Here is a 16,443-nt window from a genome sequence, read left to right on the forward strand (position 1 = left end):
GTGTGATACATAGTAGTGCCTGCCCATAAATGACTGCTGGACCCTGTGCGTTCGGCATACTAATGAAGTACCTATGCTCTCCGTTCTATGGATAAGTGAGCATTGACTATATTTACATGAAATACACCATGGCTTCCCTCTGCCTTGTGGTCTGAATATTAGCTTCAATTCACCTTGTTTGATCTGCTCCCTCCCTCTCTCCTGTCTTCTTTTAGGGTACTGCTCTCTCTCCCCACCAAGGACCCATGGAGGTTGTGACGAAACAGGCCAAGGCACACCCAAACAGAAGGCTCGTTGGCATTCACAACTGGTAATTTTTGCTGCTACCATCCAAGAAACCAAGGGGTTTTTCCTCCAAAGATTGCCCCCTCTGTAACTGGCCTTCCTCTTGCATTGTCCTCTAGTCCCGAAAATCTCCAATGGTTTTTGAGCACAACACATGCTCGATGAATGACGGCAAAAAAAAAAAAAAGAATCTTACTGTAATATGAACAGATTTGAGATGACAAGCTATTTCGGGATAAGTAAGTTATAGGTATACCGTCCTGTTCCTTGAGCCAGCTTGGCGCTGCTCAGAGAGGATCAGGCATTTACAATCATCTCAGTGTTTAACACCTCAGGTTCATTTTGCATCTCCAGGGCACTAGAGGACCTGTCTTTTCTTGCTTCGTTTTATTTGTCTTAAATTAGTATTATTTTAAATGAACACATAAAGTGCTCTGCAAGCCTTAGAGCTCTATATGACCATTGTTATTATTTTTTTAATCTTGGTATCTTCTCTGCTGCCTGGCACAGTGCTCTGCACATAGTAGGTGCTCAATAGATACTTGTGGCTGTCGCTGAGTTTCAGTAGTACCACATAGATTTCAAGTGGAAGCTTCCTTCTTAGCCATATGAACCTCAAACAGGGATTCCCCTGTATTTCTACCTAGCAACTTTGTAATATTTGCTATCACTTTCTAATTTAAATGTTGTAGATCCAACCTTTTAAAAAGTGATTTATTTACACGTTGAAAAACTGAGATTACAATATAGTCATGTGACCACATTGGTACTTCAGTAAGGGTCAGATCTAAGCTTTACTTTGGCTTTTTTGAGGTATGGAAACTTCACTGGATTTCACCAGTAGAAATCACAATGTCTCCCTGACTGCTTTCTCAAACTGAGATTCTCATCCATGTCTTTCCATAAATCCTCTAGAGGGCATCCACCTAGAATGCCAGAGACCTTCAAAGGCCTTTCTCTGCTTCAGTTTAACATGTTGGGGGTACCAGAGTAAGAGTCATACTACTCGTTTGTTGCCTCTCTTTGGCCATATATGACCAGCCCACATGCTTATTGGGTCATACATGTCCTCAAATATGTATTTGAGGCTATTTCTTCTGTAGAAGTCTTCTGTTGGTAACATTGCACGGCCTACTTGGACACTCTGGGCCCCTTGACCTTTATATCGCGCTGTTCCATAAGGCAATAACAGTAGGGTACCAGGAAAGAGGGAGGAGCAGAAGGGGCTAAGGATGAGATCATCAATCAACAAGCATTTATTAAGTACCTACTGCATGACCATACTGTGCTAATTGAGGGCATACAAAGACAAAACAGGAAATGGTCCCTGCCCTCAAGGAGCTTATATTCTCTCCACCATCTGCACACAGAGTGATTTAATTATTGTTACCCTCAAAGCTGTATGTTAGCCAAAGAATGCTATTGAAGTTAAACCTCAGTATGTTTTTCCTTCTTTAAAAACAAACAAAAACATAGCCTTTTATTAAACAGCTGCACCTAAAACAGCCTTTAAAACATCATCTGTATTTATAGACAATGCTTTGCAGCAACTTTTAAAATATACAAAGTCTGCCTAATCATTAATTTTTTTTCCTCATCTGCTCATCTGACCCTAATCTTCTGCATATTTGGACTTCTTTCTACCTTACTCTGCTTATCTTGCAGCAGAGTCCAAACCCTTCACAACTTGGCTTGGCGTCAAACTGCCTTGGGGCTGCTTCCTTCAGCACAGCTGCATTCCCATTCTGCCAAGCTTGGTTTCTCCCAGTCTCCACCTCTCACACCTACCTGGGGAAGAAATGCCCCAGGGGAAGAGAGTGAGAGCTTGGCTCCCAATGCCACCCCCTTCTCCTCCCTCCCCACCACATCCCTTCTTTTTCCTTCCCCTGGCAGGCCTGGAAGCTGCTGGAGTTAATTTGAATATTGCATTTCTTTCTTGAAGTGCCTGGTGCTAGCTCAAATGGAACCAGCCTCAGTTAAAGGAACCCTATCCCTTATAGGGCAAAGAATGCTATTTTAAACGCTGATTTAAACCAATCCCATGACATCCTCTTTACCAATCTCCCTTTTGCTCTCTGGAGAGAATTCTGTTATCAGGCCTTCCCTAACGGACCTTCCTCTGGTCAGCTGACATAATCCTTTCTAGATGACCAAACTCTAAAAAGTTTCCTTTTTCTCACAATTCCTACTTTCTCCCCAGCCCCACTTGTTCTTCCCCTTCCACTCAGTCATCACCAGAGGCAGGATTAGACATGGTGGCCTAGGTGAGGTTTGAAAATGGCGCCCCTTATATGTTACTGTCTATCCAAGGGCTTTGAGTCTTCTCCTCTGGGACAAGACTTGTGATATAGAGAACGGATTCAGGAGGGGTTAAGTCAGCTGCCTGAATTGCCCACCCTTAGTCCTGGCTCTGGTCACCATGAGCTTAAGGTAAAGAATCCCAAATGCCAGCATTCCTAAAGCACATTAAAAATATCATAGTTATCCTTAATGTATCATCATCATTCTAACTGCCACTTACATGGTGCTTTTAAGTTTTACAAAGCATCTGACCTACATTAGCTCATTTGAGCCCCCCAACAATGCTGTAAAAAGCAAGTACTGCAGGGATTCTTATGCCCATTTTATAGAAGATGAGGCTCAGAAAGTTTCAATGATTTCTAGTGTACAAAGGATTCAAGCCTAGCTCTTCCAGAGGACCTGGGTTCAAATCCCAGCTCTCCCACTTACAACTTGTGACCTTGAACAACATTTAACTGTTCTAAACCTCAGTTTTCTCATCTATAAGATGAGGAGGTTGGGTTAGATGATCTTGGCTCTAAATTTATGCTCCCATGATGCTGGGTCCAGTTCTATAAAATGCCATATTCTCAGATGAAGCAAGCCTAGGCTTAAATCTCCAATCTACCTTTCCCTGCCCCCTCAGTTTAGATTATTTACTTTGGCTCTTTTTTAAAGTCTATTTTTACACTTGATAATAATAACGGGCATTTTTATAATACTATAACTTACAAAGTATTTTCCATGTTCCTGTAAGGAGGCGATAGTAATTGTATCCTGCCCTACTCAGGCCATAACTGGAGTATCATGTTCACTTTTGGCACCACATTTAAAAAGGGCATTGATGTTAATAATAGCTGACATTTAAATAGTGCTTACTATGTGCCAGGCACTGTGTTAAGCACTTTTTTTACATTTAATTTTTTTTTATCAATTACATATAAGCAAAAATGTTTAACATTCATCCAAAAAAAATTTTGAGTTCCAAATTTTCTCCTTCTCTCCCTCCCCTCACCCCTTCCCCTTGAGAAGGCAAACACTTTAATATAGATTATACATGTGCAGGCTTGCAAAATATTTTCATATTAGCCATGTTGCAAAAGGAAACACAGGCCAAAAATTAAATTAAGAATAATAATGTTTTCAAAAAATATGCTACAGTCTGCATCCACACTCCATCAGTTCTTTCTCTGGAGATGGATAACATTTTTCATCATAAATCCTTTGGAATTTTCTTGGATCATTGTTTAGCTGAGAATAGTTAAGTCCTTCACAGTTGTTCACCGTACAGTATTGTTGTTATTGTGTACAATGTTCTCCTGGTTCTGCTCATTTCGCTTTGCATCAGTTCATATAAGTTTTCCCAGTTTTTTCTAAAAGCATCCTGCTCATCATTTCTTATTTCTGCTAAGTGCTTTTACAAATATTATCTCATCTGATCTTCATAACAACCCTGGAAGGGAGGTGCTATCATTAGCCCCATTTTACAGATGAGAAAACCAAGGCATACAGATTAAATGACTTGCCCAGGTTCCCACAGCTAGTAACTGAGGTCAAATTTAAACTCAGGTCTTCCTGACTCCAAACTCAGCATTTTATTTACTGAGTCGAGCAGCTGCCCGTAATGAAAAGCTGGAAAGTGTCTGGAGGAAGGAAACCAAGAAGGTGAAAAGGCCTTGAGTCCACATTATATAAGGATTAGCTCAAGGAAGTGGATTAGAGAGAAGGCTTAGGAGGGCCATGATGATAACTGCCTTCTAGTATTAGAGAGGTTGTCATATGGAAGAAGAAATAGATTTATTCTGTTTGGCCCCTGAGGGCAGAACCAGGGGTAATGGGATTCCACCCATGGCAAGGAGGCAAATTTAAACTTGATATGGATAAAAGCGTCACAACAATCAGAGTTGTCTAAAAGTAGCAGTTTGTTTTGGGTGGGGGTGGGATTTTCTCTCCTGGGAGGGCTGCCAGCAGAGTCTGGATGGACACTTGTAGAATGTTTTACAGAGGGGATTCCCTTAGTGGATGTGATGGCCGATGACATCCCTTCCAACTCTCGAATGCTGTGAGTCTGTGCATCTCTTTTTTGATTCCCCACAGAACCTCATAGGATCAGTCATACAGATTTATTATCCCCTTTTCATGAGCAAGAAAGTATGATACATAACATAAATGGGGGAGGGGAGAGTTGTAAATATATTTAACCTGCAAACCCAGCCTCAGCCCTCCATTTCTGCTTTGACCATCTGACGTGGGTTTCCACCAGTTCCTGCTCCTGACCATTGGTCCCCTACTCGGTCTCTCAGCCTCTCTGAGCATCCCAGTCACCACTACCATTTATACTGGACACATTTCCAAGGAAATTCCTTAAGGAGAGAAAGATAAAGGAGCACAGAGAGATGCTTCCATTTTCTTGATGTCTGTTGCCTTCAAGCCTAGAAATCTGGTTAGGATCTGGGTCACTGGACTGGTTGGGGGTTAGCCTCTGTTCCTAGTTCCTATAGGCATTGAGGTGAGGCCAGTGGATACAGTGTTAGGTTTTTGCAAACCTTAAAGCATTATATAAAGAGCAATAATTACCATCATTATTATATTATGTATAATATATTATAAATTATAATAAATCTATTTACATAATTGTATATAATTATTAATTGTTATTGTTGCAGAGTGCTGTTCACATGTGAGGTGACAAGCTAGGATCCAGGATACTTGGGTTTTTCTTGGCCCAGCTCAGTCTTTGCCATCTTGGACATTGAGCATTCTACCATCCCTGGTCAGGAAGTTGTCTGTTTCACCTTTACATGAGGTCAAATCCTGCCTCAGAAACTTAACTATGTGACTATGGGCAATCACTTTTATCTCTCTTAGCCTGTTTCCTCATCTGTAAAGTGGATATCGTAATCGCACTCACAGGATTGTTGTGAGATTCAAATGAGCTAATGTATATAAAGTGATTTACAAACCTTATATGACTACATTAATAGTAATTGTTTATTATTATTATTATTATTATTATAGAGTACTATCTATGGAGCAGGCAAAGAGCTGGGATCTAGGTTATATGGGTCTTTCTTGGCCAATTTAATCTTTAACATCTTGAGCATTCCATCACCCCTGACCAGGAAGTTGTCTGTTTGACCTTCATTTGAGCTGGAAGGGATTTTGAAAGTCGTAGAATCCAATGTCCCCATTTTGCGGATAAGCATCCCAAGACCCCAAGAGGCTAACTGACTGCCCGGGTGACATAGGGAGTAAGTATATGAAGCAAGATTCAAACCCAGATCTCTCTTACCCCTGGTCTAGTACTATATCCAAGAGCGGTCATTCACTGGGCATCCGGGCCGGCCATCTCACCGAGGCTGCTGGCAAGACTAAGATATATGGGGTCATTTGAGGATCCATTCTCCAGATCCGAAGATCCCCAAACTGCCAGACCACCAGACAGAGTTTTCAGAGACTTAGGCCCAACAGCTTCCTCCCTGCCTGAAATGTGGCACAAACCCCACTGCCTTCTCCAGCCTATGAGGACAGGGAAAATTTTCTCTGGAGTCCATTTCTCCTCTAGAGGTCAGGCAGCTCTTTGTTTTCCTGTCCAAGGGATTTGCTGTACCCACTGACCCCCAATTCTCAACATGGCAAAAATCAAAATATTTTTTTTTCTGGGAGTGATAGTGTCTAGTGCCCTGTTGAGCTCTGTCTAAGCCCTGCTTATCCTCCTGGTCATGAGTTAAATTTCCGCTCTTCAGTGTCAGGCCCTGGGGGGCCCCTGGGACAGACCACAGGACACAAGGGTGAGACTGGGTGCAGCCTAGCTTTCCATGTGCTGTTGAAGGAAAGCTGAGGTCTCAGTGTTAGACTGAAGCTTTTCAAGTAATGGGAAAGCCATACACGGGAGCCAGCGATTGAACGGCTTCCTTTGGCTAGGATTTCCCATTCATTTTTTTTTTTTGTCACTGGCACACTCATAGAAAAAGGCAACTGGGCCTGAGGGATGGGGGCTGGGAGGAGGGGATGCCCTATTGTCTGAGGTAGTATGATAGTAGACTTGGAATCAGAAAACCTGGATCTCCCACTTAGTAGCTATGTGACCTTTGAGAGGCATTTAACTTCTATTAACCTCAATTCTTTAAAAAAAGTTTTTTTTACTTTTCAGTTCCAAATTCTCTCCCTCCTTCTATCCTTCCATTGAAAGGGCAAGCAGTAAGATACCTATTATTCATGTAAAGAAATGCAAAACATATTACCATATTAGTCATGTTGCAAAAAATAAAAAAATTTAAAAGCAGAATAAAAAGTGAAAAAAATATCCTTCAATTTGCACTCAGTCTGAACCTCAGTTCCTAATAAGAGAAGTTAGGGGAACTTACTATTGGAGGACCGAAAGGATTAATAGATATAAAAGCCAAATGCAAGCTGTTATGACCTTTTTTCCTCTCCTTCGGAGACAACATGGTGTTGGAAAAGTCAAATCAACAAGCATTTATCACTTACTATGTGCTAGGCATTATGTGAAGAGCTGGGAATACAAACACAAGCAAAAAGACAATCCTTGCCCTCGAGGAGCTTACGTTCTAACAAGAGAAAATAGCACATTAGTAACATAATAGTGCAGCGTCTTATATTGTAATATTAATGCATTGTTAACATACTAATTTATTTTATACTTAGGTATTTATATAGTTTATAATATTTGTTACATATCAACAACATAGCAGTTTATAATGATTGACAATCAATTCATCAACCACCAATACAATCAATGACATTATAATATCATTATACTTATATTATCATATCTATGTATAATCATACTGACATTATCTAAATACAATTATACGTAAAAATGTATAATTCCACATAATTTACATGTAAATTACATCTAAATATTATGATTATAATTGCTTAATAATCATTAAAATATATTAATATATTTTAACGTTATATATAATTATATAACATAGCATCTCTATATAATTATAACATTTTCACATAACGCAATATGATAGAAAAAAATAATACTTTAAGGGTTGCAAATTGCTCTACAAATATTATTTCATTTTATCCTCACAACAACTTTGGGAGGTAGGTGCTATTATTATCCCCATTTTTCCTGATGAAGAAACTGAGGCAGAGAGAAGTTAAGTGACTTGTCCAGGGTCACACAGCTAGGAAGTATCTGAGGCAGGATTTGAACTTGGGTCTTTCTGACTCTAGGCCCAAGGTACCTGAGTTCAAATCCTACTTTTACTGCTTATACTCTTAGTCACTTTGGGCATTTGTTAAAAAAAAATAAAAATAAAAAGGAGGGAGATTGGACTAGTAATATTGAGCTAGAATAGAAACAGATCCCTGCAAGGCTACTTAGAAAACCATTAATCAACATTATCTATGTTGCACTATATTTTTATTTATTTTATTAAATATTGCCCAATTGCATTTTAATCTGGTGCAGGACCTCACTCTTGGGTTTGCAGGGGGCTGGCCAGTTTGACACCTTTGGATTACATACACCAGGCATCTCAAAGCCTGGGCTCTCTCTGTCTCTCTCTAGGGGCTCCATAGCAAAGAGGAACTGTAGGCTTGAGTACTTCCCTTCCCTCCTCCTCTTTCGCATCACATGGTGCTAGTGCCCCCAGCTGGAGGCAGTGAAAGCAACAAAAAGCAGGAAGGCCTTGGACGACACATTTGCATGCCAGCCTTAAGGGAGAGAGAGAGAGGTGGTAGGTGTGAAACTCCTCCCCTGGGTACCTGCCAGCCTAGAGAGTGCAGGCTGGGGACAGGGGTGCAGGGGGAGAAGGGAGGGGCCCCTAGCTCAGGGAAGACATATTCCAGGGGCCCAGCTGGGGCTGCCCTCAGCAGGGAAGAAGCTTGGGGGTGGGGGTCTGGGAACAGAGAGGGAGAGAGAGGGAGGGAGGGAGGAGACACAGAGAGAGAGAGATGCTTCCCAGCTTTGGCCTGAGAACATGTTTTTTGTGTGTCTGATTTTGCATACCCTTTGTACACCATTCACCAAATGTCAAAATGCAAAGAGAGGTCACCCTCTGCCTCCCTCTTACTCTTTCTCCTCCAGGGTCTCCTTTCTTGATCAGTGTCTGGGTAGGAAGTCCAAAGGGTATAACTGAAAGAACTTACCTTGGTCTTTAGACCCAGAAAATCTGGGTTTCAGTCCTGACTATAAGTCCCTACCCAGCTATTTGACCCTGAGCAAATCCCTTTTCTCTCTCAGAGCCTCCGTTCTGTCATCTGTAAAATGGGCATCATAGCAATACATGCAGGCACACATTTTCTGGAGGGGTTTGTGGGGAAGGGAGGGGTTTGTAAACTTGAAAGCACTAAAGAAGAATGAGCTTTTAAAGGATGTTTCCACAGTGGGGGGTTGAGCAGGAAGGATGGATGGATGCAGGGCAGGAGCTCAGAGGTGAGCTCGGAGGTGAGGGCCCTCTAGCTGTGATGTTTATTACCTGTGGGACAGTGTGCACATATTTGAGCTCCCTGGGCAGCGGTCAGTCCCCTTATCTGTAGCACACCATCTCCCTGGTGGGGAGGGTAGAAGAAGGAATGATGATAACAGTAGGCAGAGGTAGGTAGGTGCTTGGCTTTGTCCTTCATTTACTTTTTTAATCCGCTGAGTTAGGCGAGTAGGACCTTTATTCTTCCCATTTCTCAGATGATGAAACTGAGGTTCACGGAGGTTGTGTATGGTGATCGTGTCAGTCGTCATATCCCTTTCTTCAGCCTCCAGCAAATTGGGCAGATCTTCTCTGAAGGATAAAGTTATCTCTTTTAAAAATCACTAATTTATTTTGTTTTTATATTATCAGCATTTCCAAATATAACTCTCCCCATTCTCTCCCTGGTGAGATTATGTAAAAATCTTAGAAATGAGTGAGAACCCAGAGTCCTTGGGCAGTGTGAAGCAATGGAGATGGTGTCTTAGGAAAGTTAATTTGCTGTTGGGTGCTGGGCAGGGAAAGACTAAAACACGGAGACCAAACACAAGCTATTGAGACAATCTAGATTTGGGGTGATGAGGGCCCCAAGTAGGATGGTACCAACATGAATGGAGAGGATGGGGCAAACTCAAGAGAAGCTAATCCTCCCCACCCCAAATCAGTAAGATCTGGCGATTGGTTGAACGAGGAATCCATAAAATTTGGTTCTAAGCTGAGTTCTCACGGATGAGGGGTTGGGTACTAATGGGATACCATAAATAATTTTAGTATATGTTACTGTAGTTTGGAGTGGGGAGAGGGGCACTTCCCCAAGGGGCTTGGGCATCCTCCAAAGAGGCAACGCCTGTGAGTGCCTCACTGAAGGCGTGTCTAGCTCTGATAGCAATGTTTCTAGGTATTAGGGGTAGGGCGAATGGTGGAACCACCGAAGGCTGTGGGGCAGTTGGGCAGAGGGCTGATAATGGGAGTGGACGGTGAGATGGAGTGTTCTGTGTTACAGGCATTCTCCCCAGGCCGAGGCCGGCAGCTAGAGCATCCATCATGGTCTTCCCCAGACCCCTGGCCATCACTTTGTCCTTGTCAGGCCTCATCCTGCTTGCATTGCACCTGTCTACTTCCCACAATGTGTCTGATGCCCCCAGCAATGAGCAGCAACTGTGCACCTTGAGGGAACACCCAACCATAGCCTTCGAAGGTAAGTGGCTTTCCTCCCTGCTTCCATCCCCTCCCCCCTCGGCATGCTGGCACCCTGTTTGTCCTCATCAGCTGTGTTGGAAGGGATTTAAGTTTGATTTCAGGAAGGATTTCCTAACTCTTGGGGCTGTAAGACCTTGTAACAAATCATTAAGGGGGTATTGGGGAATATCCTTTAATGGGGTGGCTTAATTTTTTTTTTAGTGGGACAATCATCAATCTGCCGGACTGAATTTGTTTTATTTTTAGCTTTGCATTCATAGTCCCGGGCACGATGGATAGAGAAGGGAATGCACAACATATGACTCTAAGCAGGCCTTCGTGGATGAGGAGTTGTGTACTGAACAGGGCACCTCAAAGCTAGGCAAACCTGGGTTTGAGTCAAATATTGGTTGTGTTACTCTGGTGAAGTCACTTACCTTCTCTTTGAGTGTTCAGGCACCTCTCTTAAGAATATAAGTTGTAGAAAAGGTGGTGTTCTGCATTGGGAGAGGGAGTTCCCTCCACTGGGAGTTCTCTGTATCAATAAAAGCACAGGTCCAGTGCTTGTCCCCTATTCCCAGTGCCTTGTACATAGTAGGAGATTAATAAATGTATATTGGTTGATTGAGTTACTTTTAATTCAGTTCTTAATAGAGGCTGAGAGATGGATCGAATGATCTTTCCAGTCCTCTTCTCTAATGAGTAAGTAGAAGGAGGGAGGGAGGGAGGAGACCCTTGGGACTCCCTTGATGAGAATGGAGACTGGTGCTCTTCCCATAGCTGGGGAAGTCATCATGGCTAGAGGAGCTGAGGGAAGGAAGGTCCACACATGACCTTAATGATAATGACTCACTCATTTTAATAGTACTCAGAGGTCACTGGAAATCAGTGGTCTGTGCTCATTATAGTGATGGTACTGAGCTGCTGCCAGTCTTCCTTGGTCTTGGCGGGGACCCCAGGGAAAGGAGATTTGATGACGGCAGATACAATCAGTCCTTCTTCTGTCTCATCCCTCAGTCCCTATGGGAGCCTCTTTGGATGGCTCCTGGGCTAGTCTGGAAACCTGCTTCACCCTGTTCTGTTGGACATTTTTATCACTTATGTGGATGAAGGTATAAATGGTGTGCTTCTCAAATTTGCAGATGAAACAAAGCTGAGAGAGAACACTTATACTTTGAATGACATGCAGGATTCCAAACAACAGGCCAGACAGAGGGGTCCCTTAGAAAAATTTATCTTTAAAAAAAATCAACCACATGACAGGATGGGGGAAGTATGACTGGACATTTTTATGTCTAATTACTGTGAAGAAGATCTGAGGGTTTTAGGAGATTATAAATTCAATGTGACTCAATTCCATGACGTGGCAGGACCCCCCTACACATACAACATACATACATGCACACACACACACACACACACACACTCCACCCATCCAAAGCTAACTTCATCTTAAATGGCATTACTAGACATTTTGTCTTGAATGAAGGGATAATCCTATTATACTTGGCCCTGGTCTGCCCTCATCTGGAGGACAGTGTTCAGTTCTAGGGGCTACATTTTAGGAAGGACCAATGTCTTTCTTAAAAGTTTGATAAACTGAAGGGTGTCTCAAGGAGGGCAACCAAGTTAATGAAGGGCCTTGAGTCTGTGCCACTTGAGAAATTGTTGAAGGAGCCAGAGATGTTTAATCTAGAGAAGGACATGTCCACAGTCTTCAGGAATTTGAAAGGCTGTCACCTAGAACAAAGATTAGACTCATTCTGTTTGGCCCCAGAGGTCAGATCCAGGGCTAATGGGTAGAAATTGCTTGCTGAGGTAGTTTTCAGTTCAGCAGAAGGAATTCCCGATTCCAGATTTAGAATGGAAAGAGATCTTAGAGTTCATCAAATGCAACCCCATCCTGTTTCAGATAAAGAAACTGAGACCTAAAGGAGATTGTGACCCCGAGTCACACAGCCAGTAGGTAGCTGAAGCAGGATTTAACCCCAGGCCCTCTTAAGTATAGGTCTACATGGCATTCTGGCCATTATACCACAAAAAGCTTTCTGACAATTAGAGCTATCCCAAAGTGGGCTCCATTTCCCATCGATGGAGTTCTTCCTTTGGAGTGTGGATGAGCACTTGTCAATTATATGAGTGGAGGGCTGGGCCTGGAGTCAGGAAGACCTGAGTTCAAATTTGGTCTCAGGTACCTACTTGCAGTATGACCCTGGGCAAGTCACTTGATATCTGTGTGCCTCAGTTTCCTCATTTGTAAAATGGAATGATAATAGCCCCCATCTCTCAGGGTTGCTGTGAGAATCAAATGAAATAATATTTGTAAAGCAACTGGCAAATCTTAAAGCACTATGTAAATGCTACCTCGTCTATTACTACTACTACTGCTATCATTATGTCGTGATCAAAGGAAATATTACTATTTAGGTACCAGGAACACAAGATGATCTCTGAGGTCCCTTCCAGCTCAGACTCTATGGGAAACATTATACAGAAGCAGGGAAGACCCACTGAAGGGAGCTCAAAAAGCAGCCTATAAAAAGCACAAGGGGACAACAGTGTAAATCAATACCTGATCGCTAAGGATAGGCATGATGGAGTCAGTCAGGCTAGGCTTCTTGGAAGAGGTGGGCTGGGGAGGGGGTGGGGTAGAGTTAAGGGCCTGTGGGTGTGGGTCATATGGGGGAAGTTTGGGGGTGGGGGGTGGCTCTGAGACTCCTGCTGCAGGAAGATTGGCAGGGGGTGAGGCTGAGCTGGGGGGAGGGAATTCCCAACTGCGGGCTTCTCTGTCTCCAGGAGGAAGCTTTCCAGCTGTCTTCTCTGTGCTGTCTTGTTTGAGCTGGGGCCCTGGGGCTTTGAAGGCTTAAGTGGATTAAAGTAAATTAGCAATGTCCTTAAGCCTACAAAATGTGCAGACACCCTCTGATTTCTAATTGCTCAACTGAGCAGATTGTGGCTGTCACTAGAGGGAACAGAAGTGTGTGAGTTGGGGTAGGGGGAGTGGATTGGATGGAGGGGGGGACAGTGAGTGGGGAGACCTGTCAGATTAGTTAAAACCTCCCTAGGGCCGAGGGCCTTGTGGTCTGTGGTTCCAAAGTGGCGACTCATAATGGAAATATTTCCTCTCTAGGTTGGAATCTGGGCTTTACCATTGCTCTGTGAATCTGGGTTGCCCAGTTAAAGGCTTCAGAACAAGGCGCTAGACAGAGTTAGACATCCTTATACTCTTTCACCCCACCTAATTCCGAAACCTGAGACTTGTTCCTTATTCTTTCACTATAATCTGGATTGTCCAAATTGAGTCAGTAAATGTCAACAAGCATTTATTAAGCACTTACTATATACTAGGCCAGGGGTGGGGAACCTGCGGCCTCAAGGCCACGTGTGGCCCTCTAGGCCCTCAAGTGCGGCCCTTTGACTGAATCTAAACTTTGCAGAACAAATCCCTTTAGTAAAAGGATTTGTTCTATAAAACTTGGACTCAGTCAAAAGGCCATGCCCAAGGACCTAGAAGGCCACAAGTTCCCCACCCCTGTACTAGGCACTATGCTAAATAGAACCTGTCCCTCAAGGAACTTGATGGAGGAGACAACACGTAAATAATTAGTTACCCGCAAGGTACAGAGCAGATGTATTCCCTCCTAAAGGGGAGGTCAGTCAGGAAGGTAGGGTGGAAAGAGAGACAGGAGAGGTTTCTTTCAGAACATGGTATCTGAGTTAAATGTTGAAGAAGGCCAAAGATACCCAAGGCTGAGGTGAGAAGGAAGAGTATTGTAGCCAACGAAAGGTACAGAGAAGGGAGGTGATGGAGGGTGGTATTTGAAGAACCATTTATTTCCTCCATGCCTGCCCCTTGGGTGGTTATAATACTAGTCAACATGTAGATGGTATTTTGAAAACACTTTATATATGTGCAAAGTAGAAGGGCTTCTGTAAGAATTTAAACTCATACCACAGGGAGACAGAGATGGGGCAGTGAGAGTTTCAGGGACATTTTTATTTAGATAGATATGTTCTGGGATGTGAAATGCTCTATCACACATCTCCAAGGGAGATTGATTTCCACCATTGTGGAGACTAGGAGGAAGGCTGTGGTTACATGCTTATATATTCATCCATCCATCCATTTATTTATTTGTTCATTTATCTGTTTACTAATCTGCTCTTCTACCTTCAAGGGAGGTTTTGGGCTAGAATTACATCTATTTATTATACTTCAAATATTTACAATCTAGGAGTATGATTGAGATAGCTAGAGAGAGCAATGGATAGAGTCCTGGCCTTGCAGTCAGGAAGACCTGAGTTCAAATGTGGCCTAAGTCCCTTGCTAGCTGTGTTGACCCTAGACAAGTCATTTAACCCTGTTTGCCTCAGTTTCCTCATCTGTCAAATGAGCTGGAGAAGGAAATGGCAAACCCCTCCAGTATCTTTGCTAAGAAAACCCCAAAACAGGATTATGAAGAGTTGGACAGGACTGAAAACAATTGAACAACAATAAAGAATATGATGGTCTTTTAGAGGTTCAGAATAAAGGCCACTTCATTTGGTCACTTTAGATGGGAAGTAGTCTCACCCCTAGATCAGGAGACTGACAGCTTACTCTCAGCCAGCTTAGCTCCCTCTGTAAGCACACATATTTACCCAAGTAAACAATAACAGAAATCAGAGACGTTATACCATTTAGGGCAGACTAAATGGTGGTGCAGTGAATAGAGTGCTGGCTCTGGAGTCAGGAAGACCTGAGTTCAAATCCAGCTTTAGATGCTTACTAGCTGCATGACCCTGGGCAAGTCACTTAACCCCAATTGCCCTACCTTCCCCCCTCAAAAAAAAAGAATTCAAGGAAAAGATAAGTAGCTCAACTTGGAACATGCTGAGTTTGAGGTGCCAGCAGAACATCCAGATAAAGATGTCTCTTAGGGAGTTGGAGATGCTGACCTGTAGGGTGGGAGGGGGGTCAGGGCTGAAGAAAGAGACTCGGGAGTCATCTGCCTAATAGAACTGGTAGTTAAAACCATAAGAATAAATCAAATTACCAAAAGAAAGATCATTAAAAAAAAGAAGGAAATCAAGAACAGAACTTTGGGGAATACCTGCTTTAAGAGGTAAGGAAGAAGAGAACCTGGCAGGGACACAGACGTAAGAGGAAAACCAAGGGATTGTGGCATTCCTGAAGTCAAGGAGGGAGGGTGTTCCCCTTACCCCTACCAGATCTGTTACTGTGTCCTCCCTCAGGGTGTAATAAAGCAGTCCCAGACAGTAGCTCTCAATTATGGGAGGCATTCGACTGATGTTATCAATCCCGCCTTTTTTTAAACTTCTAAGGCATTTAGTGGCCTAGTCACGCACTTATTTATATATAGCATTATATATATATATATATATATTATATATAGCACTTATTTGTATACAATCTGGCTCTGTTCTCTGATTGTTTCCCTAGGTATATTAGTCTAGGCCCTCTAAGTAGATTGTGAGCTTCTGGAGAGCAGGAGTACAATGTGACATCTGCTTCTGCGACTCTTCCACAGCATTGAGCAGAGTTCTGTGCAGATGACAGGGATCTCTGTACCTCATGATCCCTTCACACATTCTCATCCTATTAAATCTTTGAATTTTCCTATGATTTTCCCATAAATTTTCCCATAAATTCTCCTCAAAGTTTCTTCTACCCAAGACAAAGAAGTCCTGGTTTATGTTTTTTGTTCCAGTGCAAACTGTTTCAACAAGCTTCGTGCTGAGGCACTGGAGCTAAAGAGACAGCAAAATAGCCTGTCCTCAAGGAGCTTACATTCTACCAGACGAGGATGTGGATAAAACATGTGATTTAGTTACAACACGTAGGAGTGTGCCCCTCCAACTCTCACACTCTTTCTTTATGATCCACCCCACCCCCAAAAAAAAGCTTAATCCCAAACAGGAGAGACTTCCAAAATTCCCAGTTCATTGCCAGCTTGAAACTTTTGTTATTAATAATCTCCTCCAATTAGAATGAGAACTCCTTGACAGCAGGGTCTATCTTGATTTTTTTTTTTCTATTTTTATCTCTGGGGTGCTTATTTCCTTCTCTAGCTCATTTATAGATGAGGAAACTGAGGTCAATAGGGTTAAGTGACTTGCCCAAGGTCACCCAGCTAGTAAGTGTCTAAGGCCAGATTTGAACTCACAAAGATGAGTCTTCCTAACTCTAGGCCCAGTGCTCTATCCACTGCGCCACCTCTCTGCCCAATACTTGGCACCTAGCAAGCAC

General features: G+C 42.9%; 1 protein-coding gene across 1 annotated transcript in view; it reads left to right on the top strand.

Annotated features, from left to right (window-relative positions):
* The first annotated feature begins 223 nt into the window (after nucleotides 1-223).
* The window catches only part of SEMA5B (semaphorin 5B), a 72,274-nt gene continuing 56,054 nt past the window's right edge, over nucleotides 224-16,443 (top strand). The window contains exons 1-2 of the mRNA XM_036742488.1: nucleotides 224-310; nucleotides 10,018-10,212. Of these exons, the coding sequence (XP_036598383.1) occupies nucleotides 10,059-10,212 (154 nt within the window). The 5' untranslated portion in view covers nucleotides 224-310; nucleotides 10,018-10,058. The remainder of the gene's footprint in view (nucleotides 311-10,017; nucleotides 10,213-16,443) is intronic.

This window comes from Trichosurus vulpecula, chromosome 2 (assembly GCF_011100635.1).
Source record: "Trichosurus vulpecula isolate mTriVul1 chromosome 2, mTriVul1.pri, whole genome shotgun sequence".
NCBI classification, from domain to species: Eukaryota; Metazoa; Chordata; class Mammalia; order Diprotodontia; family Phalangeridae; genus Trichosurus; species Trichosurus vulpecula.